This window comes from Gallinula chloropus (genome assembly GCF_964237585.1).
Source record: "Gallinula chloropus genome assembly, chromosome: 7".
Lineage (NCBI taxonomy): Eukaryota > Metazoa > Chordata > Aves > Gruiformes > Rallidae > Gallinula > Gallinula chloropus.
Genome location: NC_140092.1, coordinates 25,680,405 through 25,700,607, shown reverse-complemented (window position 1 = coordinate 25,700,607; position 20,203 = coordinate 25,680,405). Strand labels below are relative to the sequence as shown.

Sequence of the window (20,203 nt, the reverse complement as noted above, 5' to 3'; positions counted from 1 at the left end):
CTTATTAATTTTGCTTGGTTTTCCTTGAAGGATAAGCACAGCAATCCAATCTGCAATCATAATGTTTGTTTTTTATATCACTTATTGGTACAACAAAGACTACATACCGTGGAATGATTACAGCTTTTAAAATAAAGCAATTTATTTGACTGAAATAACTCCATGCATCTGTTTTTCATGTTCAGTTTTGTTCCTATCAGCAGTGCACTGTTTTTATTTACTCATACCTCTGGGATTCGACTTTTTTGCTTCTATCTTTACAGTCCTGGTATAGTCACTGTATGGTGAAAGGGATGGGGTGGAGGAGAGGAACAAATAATAGGTGAAGCTGCAGCAAATGGCACAAGGATACAGTCCCTTCCTGGAAAGAGGATTTTGTGGCGAACCATTTCTCCCATAATGCATCCCACAGACCATATATCCACTAGAACAGCAGAGACAGGGAAGTGAAGAAGGAGGAAAAAAAGCAAAGTTAACTACGACATTTCACTCCTAAAGGAGGGGAAAAAGAGCAGGTTGATCAGAACAGTACAGTTTGTTTTGTGGTTTTGTTGGCTTTTTTGTTGTTTTTTCATGCCTCACCAAAAGCTAAAATAAATAAGTCACAGCTGTGTCAGCTCAACAGTAGGTAGGAACAGTGGTGGAAAAAGTTTAAAATCCACATTTTTGGGAAAAGGCCCACAGCTAGCAAGTAAAGATCAAGTAACAACTGCACAGACCTTTAGCATACACTGAGTTTATGGTGAAAAAACAAAAGCAGAAAAAGCAAACCCAGACAATGATAACCTGGAACAAATCCTATGCGGAGCCAGGCAGTTTCTAGGCTTTGTTCTGCAGGACTGAGTCTCTCTACAGTACACGAGTTTCCAACCAGAACTGCTCACACAAGGAAAGGCCACAGGGATAAACATCACTCTTAGTGGTGATTTAAAGCTCCTGCTTCAGGCCCGGTACCTATGTCCTATCTCTAAGCCCCTGTCCATATGCATCTGGTCTGGCATACTGACTGGGAAGAACTGGAAGTGTGACCTGTGTGGACTCTGCTTCTTACTGCATGAGCACTCTGAATGCTACAACAGATGCTTCACAGGAGAAGTACCACCAAGACTGAGACCATTTCTTATCTTCCTGATCCTGCTGTCAGGTTTTAGATGCAACACCCACAGTTACACTCTCTGCTTGACTCGAATGGGGGGCTTATTTTGCCCTTTAAGTCTCAGAAGAAAAAGGGCCAGATCGATGGTGACACAGCACGCACAGAAAGACAACCTGTAGTCTGTGTGAAGGGGAAAAATCTGCTTTCTAACCTTTCCAAAGACTATGTTGTTTCTGAGCTTTGAATCCTCATTTTGTGCTCACATCTGACCTACACAACCAGTTTCTCCTCTTTTTCTTCCCCCTTTTTATTCTACCAAAGCAATCCAAAACAAACCAAAGAAACAACCAACCAATTGGTAAAACAAAGTAAAGGTGAAATGTTCCACTTGGGAAAAGGAGGGTACAGGGATTGGGGCATGGGACAGCAAGAGCATGCCTGAGGCAGTGGCAGGCTTTTCCTCCCAGTGACAGTTTTGGGACCTCCCGCAGAAGTGCAGCAAACTGGTGATAATTATGCATCTTTAGCCAACCAAGTGCAGAAAGAAAATGAAAGCAGTGAACAGTCCTTACACAGGCAGTGTACATAGTAAAGGGGGGGTTGGGGTGGGGGGAGTAGGGGAGCTTCAGTAATGTGGCAGCGTAGGCCAGAGCAGGGAAGCAAAGACCAACCCTTTCTGTTGACTTCCTTGGGAGCTTGATCAAAGTCATTCTGCAGACCAGCTCCTCAGAGCTGACCTTCATTTTGAAGTATTTTTCTTTTTTCTTACTCAGTTTACTTTATTTTCCCTTTGTACAAGGCAAGACCATTCATCTTGAGCCAGATTCATTGCCCAGGGAAGTCAAAGGAAGCCTCTACGTTAACTTCAATGGACATTTGATCAGGGACCTCTGGACGTGGCAGACATTCTTAGTACCTTCCCAGCTGTGTACTTTATCACAAAAGCGTGTCGAACATTTTCTTAGTGCAATTTTAATCATGTGAAAAGCAAGTGCTTTCTCTGTCCTTTCTCAGGGACAACAACAACAGTAATCATCTACTTAACGTCTGGAGAGAAAAAAATAAATGACAAAATTCATTTCACAACATAAGGAACTCTGAATACTGACTAAGGAACTATCTAAAACATTCTGAGCCTGCTTCAAATTCCTAGTGGCACTTATCAGAATTATCAAGTACAAAATACTTGAAAGAAGATTATTCCTTTTCTAGAAATTATTCTGTAGGCTTAGACTCTGCCTAATCATTCTCCAACTTTTTAGGTTTCCATACTAAAATGTGTACTATAAATTTGTAAACATTTCAAATAATTCATGCAGACACTTCCTAATTTTGGAAGAGGTTGTGTGAGCACACCTTTATTCTTGCCTAAGTCACGGAATCAAGTCTCAAAATCATTGGCCTTTAGGGGATGCAATGGAAGTTCTCCCATGTCAGCTAACCTCTAACACAAATTAAGTAGGAGATTTTTTAATAACTTTCTGGTTTTGACATTTGCCGTATTTCTCACTGCAAAGTCTCCTTGTTGATTCTTCTGACAGCAGAAGCTGAGTCATAGTGGATTTTTCTTCACTGTATGTTGTATCCCCTCCTTTCCTACCTGGTCTGCCCTGCACTCCAATGGAATTCTCAGTTTTGTCACCTTCATCCTTTGCAACGTGAATTCTTCCTTGGCTGCTTCTCCCTAGTCAGCACCCCTATCTGCTTTCCCAATCTTTCCAGGGACCAAGAGGTATCTAGATCCCTCATGCAGTGTTGAGAGCAAATTCCTATTTATATTTAGGGTGACCCAACCATACAAATTAGTCCCATGGTTTTTTAGCTTCAGCTTTTTCCTCAACTCTCCAACTCTACGTTCCATAGAAGAGAGACTCCAACTGTAAAATTTATACCTAGATCTGGACCACAAGAAACCTGTCAGCAAAACCTGGGACTTCAGTTAAACCAATCCTAAAGACAGAAACCACTCCTGAAACTCACATCTAGCTCTACATTTGGAGAAACTCTGGAAGGACCAGGTTTCCCCATCTCAATTTGTACTTCTTCCCTCAAACAATTACTTCAGAGACCCAGACAAATTTAGAACACATCACTTCTTCAGGAATTCCAGTGTTTTCCACACTGTTTCACAGCCACAGATGCCAAAGACTTTCTGGTCAGAAAGAGCTAATAGCATTTAAGTTCAAACATAACAAAGAACAAGCTCCTCCTTTTTCTGCAATCTCCCACTGATAAATTCACTGGCATCGCATTCCAGCTACATTCTCCAGCTGCAGTATGCAACAGCAAGAAACTGCTTTAGATGACCTGCCTTTTAAATTCAAGGGGTCCTTTCCCATTCTGTTTTCTTTCTCTCCTTCTGCTGCCCCTTACAAGTGTAAGGCAGACCTTACACTTCAGGTTGCACAGTGCTTGGTATGAAATTGCAGCCCTACCGTTCTCCTTGTAGCCCATTCCCAAGATGACCTCTGGTGCTCTGTAGTAACGTGTCACCACATATGGAGTCATCATGAAGCTAGTGCCTGCAGTCCTGGCCAGACCAAAATCCAAAATCTTCAACGTGCAGTCAGATTTTACCACAATATTACTTGGTTTTAAGTCCTGCAAGAGATAGTGAAAAGACATATGACTGTCCATTGCAAAGCCCCACAGAGCTGTGATATGGTCTGATATCCTTTTACTCTTCTGACACTTGCAGTTAATACTTCTAAATACACAGCAAAACCTTGGTCCTGTTCCTCTAGCAAACTCTTCTGGAAGATGTTCTAACTTGGCATACTGTGAGGCTGTACCTGGATCGCAGGATCCTGCTGGTGTTCACTGCAGGTAGCAGTTCCAGGAACTGAGACTAGTGTTGCAGTACTATTTGGGAGTACGTATTTTTTTTTATACTGCTGTGAGCCTAATAGAGACATTCCAACTGTCTGTGTGGACACACCTTAATGCTTCAATTATAATAATTCAACTCATCCTTTGCTGGATGACTCCCTGGAAGCCAAACGCATCATCCTTTGCTAACCATACAACATGCCAAGAGAGGAGACCTTTGCATATTGTAAAGCAATGTCCACTTTATAACCTTATCAGCCCTACTTTTCTTCCTCTCTTAATGGAAGGGAAACCTTTTTGGATCTGTTTTTTCAGCTGGAAATCCCAAACTAGTAAAGCACATTTCTATAAACTCGGGCTATTTTCCATCCATTCAGAATTGCCTCCTGCTCAGAGTCACATGAACCGTCCCTTCTGTTGTCAACAGCCACACGTGGCATTATGTCTGACATGGACGTGGTGCATGGCTGTGAATATCAGACACAGCACTCTGATGTGGGAAAGCAAAATGAGAGGATGCATTTAATACAGACTTAGCAGTCTTTTCATTTGTTTTAGCACACACAAACGATGGCAGACACCAATTCCATATGTCCTGACTTCTGCAGATCTTCATCAAGCATACTTGGACCACACCACAATGTTAATTCAAAGAATCTGTCTGTCATGCATGGTAGCCAGAGGCATTTTCAGGAGAAATAATATTTTTTATCTACACATTTCAGAGATCATAATCGCTTTGATTATTTCCAGTACTTACTATTTGGTTGTTATACAGTTTCATTCATCACATTACCTTTTTGTCTGATTGAGTTCACAAATCTCATTCCTAACACGAGCATAAAGCTACTCTATCCTCATGGAAACGATACATGCTTTTCTAAGTTTCAAACCAAAGGCCTCTTACCCTGTGAATAATTCCTGCAGAGTGAAGATGCTTGATACCACAGAGCATTTGGTACAGTAGGTAAGACATTCGTTCATGGTCTAGCTCCATCTGAATGACCTGGCACAGATTGGCATCCATTAACTCCATTACCAGGTAACTGAATGAAAAAACAAAGTCATAGGTTTATGGTCTGTATTGAGGAACTGCAGCATCATCTTAAATAAAAATCCCTTTCCTTTCTTCAAAATTCACTTCTGATGAGTGGAAATAACACAGGTGGAGACTGGGCCCACTCACAACGGTATCACTGTGGTGGCTGTTTCTCACTGCACCATCTCACTGTAGAGACACCATTCTTTGAGCATCCTAGCAAGCCTTCCCAGAGCCCTTCCTCTCTATGTGAAGGCAAATACAGACAACCAACCCTTTCAAGAAGGGCCACCAGCAACTATTATAACACTCAGAAAACCCAGTATTTGGCACCTTGCATCAGAAGTGTTCTTAGTGTGGGAATGCCGAATATCTACTGACCCACAGCATGGGCTACACACGATCGTTTTTAGAGGGGCTTTTAACCTTTGTATTTTGCTGAGTTACTGTATTCAAGACCTGCTCCACAGGTCTCTAAAGCCTTAGTTTAATTACTGCCTGTGTTACTTACACATCCTGGAACTCCTCCAGAGACTTCTGTGGTGTGAAGACATTTAATAAACTGATAATCTGAAAAGTAAGGCAAGACAAAAGGATAAAGAGAAGTGATAAATGTAAGGAGCTGAGCCCGTTCTGACATGTGTGTTAAAGCATAAACTTTTTTCACTGTTTAATTTACACTTTACAGAAGAATAAAAAGTTGGCAACATTCAAAATATACCACCACAGATCTCAAAGATTTCTTCTAGGAGAACTTGAAATGCTTTCTGTGAAAAGGATTAGTGGCCAGTGACAAACCAAAACACTAAGGGCGAGACAGTCCTCTGAATTTTGAGGTTACAGATTCAAAGACCAGCTCAATCTAGCACAGCAGTCCTTGTGCTACAGCCAGAAATACATATGAAGAATGTTCATCTGAGGGGGCAAATAATCAAGGACCATTTTATTAAAAACAATTAGAAGTCCTTCCTTCTCTCTGACATGGCCTTGATTCCTTTGGGAGCACGTGTGTGCACACACTGACACAAACTCCATTGTGAGGGTACCAGTTTTTAGTAGAAGCACTTTAAAACAGTAGACACATTCTGGGCAAAGAGATCTTGCATACTTCAACTCCTGGTTCATCTGGGTTTTTAATGGGCTGGGGTGTTGAAAGACACTGATAAGTATGTGTGAAACAGCACAGAGGAAAAACACGACCCCAGGGATTGGGTCATGTTCCAATGGGATCCATTGGGATGGATTTCCTATGCTTTCCTTCTGTGTGACAAGAGAGGTAGAAGGTCTCAGCACAGCAGCCATGAAGGCAACATCCAAATGTTTCCCTCCTCACCTCCATCACCGCTCTAGACTTTCTAACAGGAGTGGTTCAATATTCTTTCTGTCTATTCAACACACCCTGTTTGATTCTTGCCTCTGCAGAGGTGCCTTGACAATTCTCTCCTCCTTTTGCACTTCTCTGTACACTCTGGGCTAGCGAGGGCATCCTTGCCCACGGCAGTGGGTTGGAATTAAATGATCTTTGAGGTCCCTTTCAAACCAAAGCATGCTGTGATGATGCTATATGACTAGGCTTCAGATCAAGTCCAGAACAAAGATGTGTATGCATAGGTACTCCAATTCAAGAGACACTGCTATTGAGTCACAAACCTCAGTGACTAGAGGACAGAGACAGGATTCCAACCACCACTTATGCATTTCTGGATAATGAGTTAAGAAGAACACATTCTGCGCTCTCCCTCTATCACCCTACTATCAACACCTCAATCTGGCATAGCCTTTGTGATGATCCTCCCCCTCTCATGGGCCTGTAGTACCAGAAAGGCTGTAGCCCTTGAGCATAATTTACTTTCCATTTCTTCTGTTTTAAAAAGGCATCCACCAAACCCGTTTTCTTTCTAACAAACCAATATACATACCAGCGCTCCAGTCACCTGCTGAAAACTTACATTTTTGTGATTCACACACTTCATAAGGACCAGCTCCCTGTAAGCTCTCTTGGCGTGAGTTTGGTTCTGAAATGGTCTGCTGAGCTTCTTAATGGCCACGTTTCTGTCAAGGATGGCATCATATGCAGCACTGCAGCAATTACAAACGTAGGTGTTACGTGTCTTAGAGGATAGCCTACATTTCTCATGGCAAATACCTGGGCCTCAAGTCTACTAGTGCCCTTTTTTTCCACTGAGAAAAATACTGTGGCAAAAGAAGGAAAGTTTCAAGCAAGAAAAAGAGACGAAGTCAAAAGGAAACATGTACCACCACATCAGCAGAAGACAGCATGCATCACTAATTGTGAACTCCAGTTCCATAGGAAATCGAACATTTATTTTCAAGGGGTGAGAAAAAAAACAAGAAACTTCAAATAAAAATACAATAAAATCTATGAGACAAAAAAAAAAAATGTTTCATATAGCAACTCTGTGTGTTGGGTACAGTGGCGAGGCTTCTGCTTCTGTCATGATTAAGGACACCTTCAGCAAGTTGCTCAATGAACAATTTCCCACTTTTACCTAGAATGAAGTTTGTATTTTCCTTATATTTTTCACAGAATGAAGTCACTCAATCATTCTTCAAGACCATATAATCCAATTCCAACAACATACCTAGGAACAGAGCCATTTCACAAAACCTCCTTACCATTTCCTTCTGCTAATGAAAAAAATTGTTACATACACTTAGTTAAAAGTTGTGAAAACATGGAGAAATACAGGCTCTAGTTTTCAAAGTTGACTTTTAAAGCTGGGCTCCTAAAATTCTCATTAAACCCTTATATGTTTTGTACAATTTTCAGTTATTTTAGTAAATCTTCAGCTCCTAAGAACTTGAAACACTTATTTTGGTGGTTCCAATCTCATTACTTACAGTTTGACTTCTACATTTCACAAAGCACATTAATTCTTCTAAATATTCCCAATAGTTCTCAGACTCTCCTCCTGATCTTCCTTGTTACCAAGAACAAGGAAAAGCACAAGTTTTCTGCTATTCCAAGAGCAACAGTGTATTCCCCAAAAGACAAATCAATCCAAACACTAGTTGTTCTAAAAAGAATGACTTTTTAAAGCATTAAATACTTTAAATCCTGTAATTTTTTCTTATTAATTCCTTCTTAGTCTAGACATTCACAGACATTCCCTCACAGGGTCTTACTGAGTGAGTACAGAGCAGAAAGCATGCAAACATCAGAAGCTTAGTCTCAAAGCCAACACAGATGTACAAAAAAAGAAGATCTAAAGTAGTAAAAAAGTGTTGGCAATTTATATCTTGGAAACCATAGAGGTGGAGAAGATTAAGAAATATTTCAGTTATGCTGCTCCTGCAAAAATAACACACCAAATGCATCCCATAAATAAGAATAGATGTTGACTAAAGGTGATGAGGTGTTTTGCAAAGAATACTTCAGTCTGCTGTTAACATTTGGAGCAGTGTGGTGGGATTTCCCCCAAAAATATGTTCAGAGGGAAAAACAATAAGCTCAGGTTACTTGCAAGGACAGTCAGGAGAACTGTCCCAAGTTCCTCTTAACATCTTCATAGTGAAACTATTCCAGTTAAAATGTTATTTCACAGGAAAAAGTAAATACTGGATCTTCCCAAATCATCAACACTGAGAAGTACCAAGTCTTGCACCTGGGGAGGGGTAAGTCCATGCACCATTGTGGGCTTGGAGGCCAACAGTCTGGAAAAGCAGTTTTGCAAGGAAGGACCCAGGGATCCTGGTGGAGAACAAGCTGAACATCAGCCAGCAATTTTCCCCTCATGGCAAAGCAGGACAACAGCATCCTGGGCTGCATCTTGGAAGACTGTTGGGAGCAGGTCAAGGGAAGTGATCCTTCTGCTCTGCTCACCACTACTAAGGCCAGATTTGGCAGATTTGGAGCGCTGGGTCCAGCTCTGGACTCACCAGCACAAGAAAGATAGGGATGTACTGGAGCAATTTCACTGATAACACGTGAAGATGGTTAGGGACTGCAACATCTGTCATACAAGAGGCTGAGTGAGCTGGGGTTGTTTGCCTGGAGAAGGTTCGGGGGAACCTTATGACTGTTCTTAAGTATCTGATGGGAGGAGTAAAGATGATGGAGTCAAGCTTTTCCCAAGCAAACCTGCTTTGAACAGGTGGGTCGGACTAGGCATTCTCCAACATCATCCCGTTCTGTCATTTGGTCACAATTCTTTCTCTTTTCCATTAATAAGGCATATAACCTATGACCCAGCTAATATCATGGATAAACAAAGGCACTGAATTGCTAAAGTCGTTTAGGTCATACAGCTATCAAAGTTCCAGTCTGACTTGACTTCATTCTGGTTGGAGAATTTCTCTCAACTAAACCTTACATTAGGAGGAATTCACAGCCTCAGAGTGTGCAGCAGACAGCTGACCTTCTGTACCAGTCAGAATTGTGTCTTTCACTCTCACTTACTTCATCCACAACAGGGTGTCATAAAAGCCACAACTAAAATGCCCCTTAATTCCATTAAGAAAGTATTGAACAAACAACATGAAAAGCCAAAGGATTTTAAAAACATCATTTTTCTACAGTTAAATGTTTTGTTTCTGTGAACATAAAACTCAGGAAATATACTTCAGATGACAAATCTCTCTGCTAATCCACATTGCTTGATCACCCAACTTCTTTTAGGAAGAAAAGCCTATACAAGACTACACGAGTACTTTGGATCACTTAAAAAATAATAAGAAGAAAGATTATTAATCTCATTAGTTACATCATAAAGCTACTGACTACAAGTTAGAAAACAGTAACACTGAAGGTTTGTCTGGGCAGACTTTTCCTCCAGTTTCTGATCTCTGTCTTTCTAAATTACCTCTCCATCAAAGCAAGAGACAAGAAACCCACCCATCCAGTACCAGAAAACCAAAGGCTTCCTTACATACCATGGAGGAGTATAAAACAACTCAAGTAATGCTTTGTACAGGGATATTTACTGTGAGATACAAGGATCCTGACTACAGTTTTATCATTGTCTTCTAGCAAATGGAAGGTGTCCAACTACTTCAGGAAGTCAATAGGTAAATTCATTGCACTGAAGAAATTAATAGCACTGATTTTTTTTCTATTCACCAGAGAGCAGCTTTTGTTTGCAGACAGCCAACTACGTGTTTTGCTACAGTGAAGTTACAGATACCACACGTAGGTGCCCTCTCTGGTGCTTGCCACACAAAATCCTTACCTCGGAACGCCAAGGTTAGTATTGATAATATATCAGCCTTCTTAAGACAAACTTCAGTCACTGGCAGAAGACTGGCTGTGTAAACAGATGACTCAAGGGAGCAAGGAATAAGACCAAGACAGAGTAATGAGCATCTGCCAACTGCTAGGAAAAGGCTGAGCGTGAAAGTCAGTTGAAAGCTCTCCAATAAGAGACTGGACTTGCAACTAAAAGCCCCTGCTTCTTTCTCTGGAAACTACTGTAACAGCTCTTGCTCAACTATGAGTGGATTTTTTAATTTATACAGGAGCCCTGTTTTTATAACAAAGAACATAATTCACCCTGGTCTTGTAATAAAACGATAGTTTTACAGCAACATGAGCTCAGAAAAATCCTCCAAGTTTACTACCACACCTTTGGCAGCTGTACAGGCTGATGCTGCACAGTAAATAAACTCCCTGTAAATTCTGTTTACAGCTAGTTTGACAGGGTAAATGTTAGTGTTAAAAATGCCTTCTTCAACTGTAAATAATTTGAAACAAACCTATTTAGGAGAGAGAAAAAATTTTAGCCAGATGCAGATATAAATTCATGACTACCAAGAGATATATATAATTACAGCTATTTAACAAGACTATCTGCTGACTTCAGCAGGAAAAAAAAGAAAAGGAAATAAATGAAACTCATTCCAGACTGATTTACATAAACCCAGATCATCATTTGTCACTAATACTGTATGCAAGTTCAGGCTCTAATGATAAGTGAGCAAGGCTCTGTTGTACCCTGGAAGAATCAGGCATTCATTTCCATACCTGCTTTGAAAAGCAAAGGAAAACATTCTAGCATCATGTCCAAGTTTCTATTTCAACAGACACCAATTAAATACTTAAAATTGCTCTTCCCACACAGGAATAACTCTTTTAAGCAGCAATGAAACTTAATACTTAGCATTTCCATGATATTCTACCCCAGAATGGACTGCCAAAATTGCACATATTTTTAAATTGACTTTTAGAGATGGGTTCCTAGGGTAACAAATGGTGAGTCTTTGGTTTCAAGAGTCTTTGGATGGGTCACTCACATCTTTTTCATGATGCTTACCCTTTCTCAAGCTATTACTTCATTAAAATACTATTACTAGCTCTCAGATGATGGAGTGGAAGCCTGAAACAGGAAGGGAACTCCCAGCTTCCAGTCTCCCGGGGCAGGCTGTGAAATGGAGATTCTCTGCAATCTCAGCAAACAGCTTTCTATGTTAAGAAAGCCTCTTCACTGAAGGTTGTAGAAATCCAAGGCACACTAAATGTTCCTCTCACCTATCACTACATATATATGTATATATATATACACACAGAATAAATACATATAAATATAGCAACAAATATGAAAAGCTACTTTAGAAAGTGACTGTGATATTAAGTGATAAGCTTCAGTCATCTTTGTCTTCCTCCAGAAAGACTCCAGCTGCAACTCAGTTTGTGATGAATCACTGTTATTTAGACCTGCATTATTTGATCCTTCTATGTAACATAGTTTTGCCACTGACATTAGCACTTTACCTTATTTCCTTCATCCCAGACCTGAAACTGATCTAGTTAAAGCACTGATGGGTCTATCTGAAACACTGCAGTTATTTAATGCTGAGATCTCCATTGGGAGGTCACTGGTAACCTTGAAAATCACCTTTACCAAGAGCAGTAATGATAGCTCATCCTCAAAAACCACCACTGATACATGGAGGGAAACATGTTCTATCCACAGACAGATACACATCGAAACATTTACACGCATATACATAACAAGATAAGCATAGGTGGTTGTATATATAAACCCTTCTCACAGTAATTTCTCTTGCCTTCAGAATCCCTGGCCTTGGTTTCAGACAACTATCACAACTGCACTTTCCAAAGAAATTCTTTTTAAGAATGACAAGAGTCAAATCTCTTTTTCCTCTATCAAGCAGAATTTCTGTAAAAGCAGTTTAAGAAACCAACTGTAAAGTACTTTAATGCTTTTTCTTCTCTCTACTTAGGGTCCAATCTCAGGCAAACACCCTATCAAAAAGTGAAAAATGTATTTGCTTTGAGTAAATTTTAAGTAACATGTATTCCAGTACATTCTTTTTGGTGGGTTTTGTTTCTTTCCTTTTGATATTGATCTCATCAGACCAAATTTTAAGAAATTAGACCTTGTTCTTTTTCCCCTCTCTGACACGTAAGTTGGGAGTTTCTAAAAGCAGACACTGATGGGTTTCTCTAGGGCATATTCCTCTCTCCTATCACTACCTTTAAACAGAAAAAAAGAATTGTGTTTCACATTGAAACTTCTCTCCAGAAAGTACCTTTAAAAATAGTGCATGTTTCCTGGGAAAAAGCGTAAAAGGGAAGAATTCCATACATGCATCAACATGCAGAAACAGTTTGACCCCCAGACAATACAAGTCAAAGGCCACTGCAATGAATAAGAGCATTTCACTGTCCTTACTGGGTTTGGAAGAGAGCCTGCATGCTTCCAGGAAACCCAGAAAAGTCTTTCAGTTTCTGGTTCCATTAATTCTTTGGTTTGATATGTGCCCTTTTATTTGGGTGCTCTGTCCTACAGCTCTCTGAATCCATATGGTCACAGCTGTTCTCCTAGCATGGGAGAAAACCCTTGTCCTAAAGGGGGGAACAGAAGTGTTTAGTGCAATTGCTCTCACGTTAAACACATGGTAATCATTCGTGATGATGCAACAGTCTTCATTTCAGTGGTAGCAGGATTTCATGAAAGTAAATAAAAGGATAAATCTGAACACAGCTAAGGAACAGCTGCAACACACTGGCAGCAGTTAGTTAGAACCTCTATTTCCTCCTTCAATGGAAATATGTCAGCAAATGAAGTCCAGAAGGACAACTGAAGACAACAGGAGAAGCATGGACAGTATTCCAATAAAATCCATCAGTGTCAAAGTGTAGGTGTGGGAGAAAACAGATGCGAGAGAAAGGAGGTCTGGCGGTGACCAAAAGGAGCTGATAGGTGCCTGACACTGGTAAAGGGCGTTATAAGATGTTACTGCCCCATAGTGAAAAGTGTAAATGAAATGGAGTTTTTGCTTAGGCAACACAGGAAGAGCTTAAGCTGCACAAACATCAGTTAGTTCTCCACAGCCACAGACTTTCCAAACAGCTGATCATTATTTTAATGGCTCTAACAGGATCAGTGCTGGGTCCAGTTCTGGGCTTCTCACCACAAGAAGGACATGGAGGTCCTGGAGCGTGTCCAGAGAAGGGCAACCAGGCTGGGGGAGGGGCTGGAGGGCAAATCCTCTGAGGAGCGGCTGAGGGAGCTGGGGGTGTTCAGCCTGGAGAAGAGGAGGCTGAGGGGAGACCTTCTCCCCACCTCCACTGCCCTGCCAGGAGGGTGCAGAGAGGTGGGCGATGGGCTCTTCAGCCAGGGGACAGGAGATGGGACAAGGGACAATGGCCTCAAGCTGTGCCAGGGCAGGGTCAGCTCAGATGGGAGGGAAAAGTTCTTCCCTGGCAGAGTTGTGGGGCTGTGGCACAGGCTGCCCAGGGAGGGGGCTGAGTCCCCACCCTTGGCTGTGTTTAACAGACAGGTAGATGAGGTACTGAGGGATCTGGTTTAGCATAGGACAGGAATGTTTGGACTTTATGATCTTCAAGGGCTTTTCCCACCTTGTGATTCTGATTCAGACGATGCTTACCCAGTCATAGCTATGAACTAACCTGCTCTATACCAAAGAGTTGTACTGATCCAACTGAAAATCCTGGGTGTCAGCGCTCTCAAGGGAGCCTCACAGTACCTTTACAGTACTGTAGTTTATGACCAAATGAAGAATATTTCTGTCAGGGTTCACAACAACAGGTTGTGCAGAGATAGTTTCTACACCAACATGTTTACATTTGTTTCCATAAGGCTGCTGAAAGAAAATTTTGAATATATTTTGTCTGCTTAATGGTTGTTGTCACGGAAACTGTACAGGTTAAGGAGAAAAGAAAATAAAAAAGAACAGAAATTAGGCAGTCTGAGTGATTTTAGAAACAGAGACCCTGATCTTTTTGCTAGGAGAGCAAACTGTGGCATGTTTTATTACACATCGTTTGGGATTAACAGAACCTAAATTACATTTTAGATTTCTGTGTACTAGCAAAGGGAAATGAGACTTGAGAAGACAAAGATGAAATAGTGGTGACTTCCTGCCTAACAAGAATCTCTGCAGTAAGGTAGAAAAAGGACATGATAAAAAAAAAGATAAATATTTTTTGCAAGTATTTACATGGTTCCTCTTCCTGCCTCAGGTGTTTTTATGTACCACTACTGGACTTTTTTGCTTCTTTCCCACTTACAGTGAAGATACCAGTAGACAGAAGAAGCTGTAAGAACCAAAACAAACATGGAATAGAAGTCACTTATTCATAAAGGCATTGATCTCATTTTTCAGAGGTGATATGCAGAGTTTGACATACAGTAGCTGTTCCCTATGATCCTAATGGCAGTTTCCTACACATCCAAGCTAAGATCTTTGTCCCTAAGAATATGCTCCTATGCCATTTCTAACATCACCACCTTAAGAAACAAATCTGGCCAATTTAGCTAAGCATCTTCACTTAATATTCTGGAGCTCAAGTCCAATCTTTGCTGTTCCCACTGGCACCCTAAAATTCACAAACTTGTGATTCAGATTCCAAATACATTTGGGAAGAATCAAAGGCATGGATATATCAGAACAACAAAGCAAAACATGCTGTTCTAGATGTACATCAGATGGTGATCAACAACTAACTGAATACATGCAATTAAATTTTTGGCATTTCAGAGCAACAGCATGCCAGAAATTTCCAAGAATGCTACAAGGGGAATGCAAATTGGTAGCTGGAGAAAAACCCTGCAGTGTACAAATAAATGTGTGAGGCTTTGAGTCTACTTATGGTATTTAAAAATTTAAGAACTTCCAAAGGGGGGAAAAAAACTCTGGCAATTATTTAAACCACTTGTTCTGAGAAGGAAAAAAAATAATCAGGTGTTGCCATTGTAAGAGATTATGTTAATAATTTGTTTAAATTGACACACTTGCTTCACTAACAGTTCACAGCACAAACTGACAGCTATTTTCTACATTACTCTCACTAAACACTTGTAAGAACCTCTACAGATTGTCTTCAAATGCCTCCTCGGGAGCAGAGTGTCAAAGCACATCAGTGAATCACACGGCAGTGCGAGGAGAATGCAGCTGAACTAATGGATACAAATTGGTGAATCTTCTAGAGAACAGAAGAAATCTGGAGTTCCAGCCCACAGGGTAGCAAGCACAAAAGCTCTGCAAGATGCACTTCAGTTACACAGTCACAAGTAAGTGAAATCACTCAGCAGCGGTTCAACAGGAGAGGCCAGGAATGACAACATAACTGCTGCCACTGCCTTCAGGGCCACTGGAATTTGAGGCACTTCTGACCACATGGTTCACTTTGGTTTTTCCTCTGAATTACATGTATCTCTGGTTCTCCTCTTGTGAGGAAAATGAGTGATCCATCCCATGATAAGAACACCTCTGAACTTTGCAGAGCTATGCCAGTTTATACAAGCAGAAATGCTGACCTCCCTCAAGGAATAAAGTGCTTCAATCCAATGGCATCAAGAAACCAAACCAGTATTACTGGCACAGCAGGGTCACAATGGAGAAACACATTCATCTCTCAAGAGCTCTGATACACTAGTGTCCAGCTAAACAATACAAATAAAATTGTGCTTGCCTGTAAGACACTGAAATGCCTACTATTCTCTGCTTCTTTTCCACTGCACCACAGCAGAAGCATAGCCTGTGCTTCTGTGATCAGTGTGGGCTCCGAATTGGTTATGCCCAGAAGTGTCTGCTCCTCTTTTCTGTGGCTTTTATCATTATTCTCATTGCAATATCCCTTTAGAACCTTGTGCTCAGACCAGGAGTCAATTGTGCCACACAATACCAGAACTGGAGGACAACCGTCATATGAAAGAGTTCAAGTGCTTTTGCAAACTCCAAGATCTGATCCTCTCCATCATTTACAGGCACATTCCACTCAAGGCAGTCAAATTAAAACCTATTTAAGTGGTTCTAATGATTGACTAATGCCTGTATCTTCACAGACCTCCACTAGAGCACTATGGGATGGAAGAGGTTTCCCTATAATTGACTTAGTATATATGTTACATGAATTTACAGAGAATTAAAGGAAGTTTTAGCCAACTCTGTGTTAACAAATCTTCCATACTATCATGACACAACAGGACAATTCTCTGTGATAGTCCCAAGAACAGCAACAATAAATACTTCATACTGGACATCAGGTACTGGACAGTACCTATTGCATTCCTCCTTCAGCCTTTGAACACTATGGGAAGTGGTTGAACCACCATCCCTGCAGGTATTTAGAAGACATGTAGATGTGGTGCTGAGGGACATGATTTAGTGGTGGATTTGGTAACATTAAGTTAATGGTTGGGCTCAACGATCTTAAGAGTCTTTTCCAACCTAAATTATTTATGGCTCTAAGATTACTTTAGGGAAAAAACAAGGAGTTACATTAGCCCCAACAAGCACCACCATCACAACATACTGATTTGAAAGAACTCTCCACCCCTTAAGATTCAACCTCCAAATTACAATTAAACCAGCAAAGAAAAACCTACAGTAACCTTAGGCAACACAGCAAGCTATCAGTTGACTTGCTGACTCTGCCGGTTACAGGGAACACAGAAAGACTGCAGTCTCCTTCATATTCATGCTCAAAAATATTATCAAATCACTAATTTCAAGAAAAAACAAACAACAAATTACCTGATTTACCACTTTGAGAATATATTCATAGTCTCCTTTATATTACAGAGGAAATAGCTTTCTAAATTCATGTGTTCACTGAAAGAGCTACCAAGACTCTCCAAAACTATCTTCAAACCATCACTCCTGCTCCCATTCTCCTCCCCCCAAACTGTACTCCAAGACACAAGAACTTCTTCCATAAACTAGACAGCATGAAGTACTTCCCAGGTAACACTCCATGGGGTACAGCTGACATCATGAGACCACATCACAACATCATGCAGCATGACAGCCTGCTTTTACTCTTCAGAAAAGAGCCATCAGGCTCATGTATTTGACACTTAAACAACTTAGTCTTCCATGCTAACACTTCTTCCTGAATGCGCAGAGGTGTAGTCACCAATGTAGTCATAAACCAGGACAAATGTCTTCAGAAGCTGCTTCTGAGATTTTAATTACTTGTAACCTCAAGCCTATAAGTAATGTCTTCGCTGCCTGCCATGGAAAACTAGACTTCACCCTTGCTTCCATCATAAATTCAAAAACTATCACAGCCCCTTCAAATTGCTTTTGAAATATTCCTGTACAACATCATTTTTCTAGACATCACAGGCAGTATCAAAAATACCACAGGCAATATAAAGAAATGATAGCTTGCAAAGCACAGCAGAAAACCTATGGATCAATTGCCTTGCTTCCAGGTAAAAAGCATCATTTAAAACACAAAGAAACACCCACTCCAACATCAGCATATTCCTGTTGATTTTATGGAATGTAAGAATTTCTTCCCATCCACCCTCATCTGCAGCATCCATACTTGCAGGCTGCAAGTGTCCTGTCTCTCCACTCCTGCCCCCCTTAATGAACAAGCTAGTTGTCATCTCCCTCCCAACACTGCAGAGGGCTATCAACTACTTCTTTTCTCAGTGGTGCAAGTGGTATCTAATTGAACTCAGGAAACTGTTCTCAACTCATTTTACCTTTGACACTTTCTGTTTCTGTCACAGACTCGTGTAGTTGAAAGCCTGCATGGTTTTTACAACTACAGCTTGGTCTAATAAGCTACAGGTTCTGTTTCAGCTCCATCCTGTTGTCATCATGCCTATAACAATGTGAAAGTTTTACACAAACACACCCCACATAGTCCTTCTCAGTGTGATGTACAGTGAGCAAACAGTCCACACTTCCATTAAGAGCAGCTTTTCAGAGTGAAGACAAACTTCCCTGCTCAACAGACTCCCAGCAGCTTCCTCTCCTGCTGGCAAAAACAGTGCGGTGAACCCAGTTAACACAGATCCCATTGAAAGCTCCCACAGTTCACTCCCCAGGATACCGAATGCCCTATGTCTACAGTCAATGCCACTGAGATGATAGTTACTGCACATGGGCACCATGACAATTACAACCAGCACTCACACCTCTCACTCTTTCACACAACTTAATAAGTTATCATACCCTGAAGACCTTAATACCATTGATGCTGCCATATGAAGAAAACTGTTTTGGTTGTGATGTAATTTTCAGAATAATAAAGCGAAATCAAGGCCCAAGTGCTTTCAGAACCACACTCCCCACTTCCCATGCCTGCTTCTTGTTCTACAACATGAAGTATTTTCCATTAAAATTACCCTGTTTATGTTGACATCTATTTTTAGAGATGTATGTGAAAGTTCCCAGTGCTCTGTGGCTTTGCTTAGGAACCACCCGCTTCCAGTGCAGCCTGAAAAGCATCATCTCTCTCCATCCCCCTGTGCATCTCAAGCTGCAGACAGCTTGCTTGTCCAAGTATATCTGGCAAGGTGCTGAGGCAGCCAGTGCACTGGGCACATGGGGTCCCACATCCAGGAAAGAACCTTCAATCCTTAAGTCCTAGGCATGGAGTATCTTGCACTGCTTGGCACTGAGACATCTGATGTCAACTTACTGAAAAATTGATTTTCATTACATAGGCCACTTTTTCCTTCAAGATGGGGGAATTATGGTTGTGTGGCCAAATCCAAGACAAAGCAGAAGAGTCATCAGCAGTTCAGCTCTTCCAGCATGGGGAGGGCAGCCTGGACTCCACTCAGTGAGCCACAAAACTTTATACTAGTCAAGAAGCAGATCACTGGCTGCAACTGCTTGGCAGCAGCTCAGTCCTGAAAGGGTAGTTAACATTTACTAATAATACTTTTACCACTCTATAAAAACAGATGTCTCTGTGCACTAGAGCTACCTCCAGTAGCTGGGTAACCAGTCAGACAACAGGTAGAGTCCTTTTATCTAGAATTATCCAGAAGCAAAATCCAGAAGTAGTGCAAGCTGTAAGAAGTCTGAACCTAAAGCCCTCTGAACCATCTCGTGTCTGCCCTTGGTAGAGGGAACAATGAGAAGCCCCATTCAACTCCTACACTTCTACTAATTCTGGCACTGAGCGACAGAATCAGACCCCAGATCTGTTACACTTCTTGCACAACAAGTCATGAAGTATCAACAGGACCACTGGATCCAGAAAAAACAATAACCTGTGTTTTTCACACTGTTTATGGAGAGACATTACTCACGAGTATTCTTTGCAAAATAACAAGAGCAGGGTGACATCCCTCCCCAACCAGAGCCAGCAGTGCTCCACAAATAGCCAGATTTTCCAATATATTTTTAAAATTAATCTGCTTTTTCTAGATGTATCCCTATATCCATCAAAATACCTACCATTTATCAAGAGTGTTTCCACAACAGAAACTTACACTATGTAAACTTATTAATATAATCATTATTATGCAAGGAGATACACAACTGAAAGGTTTTTTTAATCATAACTACATATATCTATTCCAATTTTTTCATTGATTTATCCCTTCAGCATTGATTCTTCATGTTTTCCTTATAGTTGGTTTATGTATTTCTGTTACATCTACCATGTAACCCCTCTCCAGCAGGATCATCAAACCATAAAAGGCCTCATGGCCTCTCCATGCCACTCAGCCTCTTCAGGGGATTTGTTTCACTTTCACTTGTACTCCCTTATTCCTCATTTGAGTTTCTTTCCTAAGAAACTCTTAATTTTTGTCTGTCAATGCCCAGTATAAAAGCCAAATTCACAGGATGTTATTGATTTTGTTTAGCTTAAGTTCTATGGGGTTTTTTGCTGCTTGCAATTGCTCTGTACAGCAATTAAGAAGTTAGAGATTCAACAAAATCTGATTTTCCTATAAAACTAATAAAGGGTACTAAGTGGGAAGAAGAACATCTGTTGCTATATATGGAAGCTGACAAATAGTGCAAAATGAATGTTA

At 40.8% G+C, this 20,203-nt stretch overlaps 1 protein-coding gene across 5 annotated transcripts in view; it reads right to left on the bottom strand.

The window, feature by feature from the left end:
- MAPK10 (mitogen-activated protein kinase 10) overlaps positions 1-20,203 on the bottom strand; it is a gene marked incomplete at both ends in the record, with an annotated part of 62,589 nt that overhangs the window by 31,493 nt on the left and 10,893 nt on the right. For 3 of the 5 annotated variants that reach the window (XM_084266904.1, XM_084266906.1, XM_084266905.1), the window contains 4 exons: positions 3,532-3,697; positions 4,833-4,971; positions 5,476-5,534; positions 6,914-7,043. In XM_084266904.1, coding sequence (XP_084123030.1) covers positions 3,532-3,697; positions 4,833-4,971; positions 5,476-5,534; positions 6,914-7,043 — 494 coding nt within the window. Of the gene's footprint in view, positions 1-352; positions 425-3,531; positions 3,698-4,832; positions 4,972-5,475; positions 5,535-6,913; positions 7,044-20,203 lie in introns of all 5 variants that reach the window. The other 2 variants (XM_084266902.1, XM_084266903.1) reach the window with 1 other exon arrangement.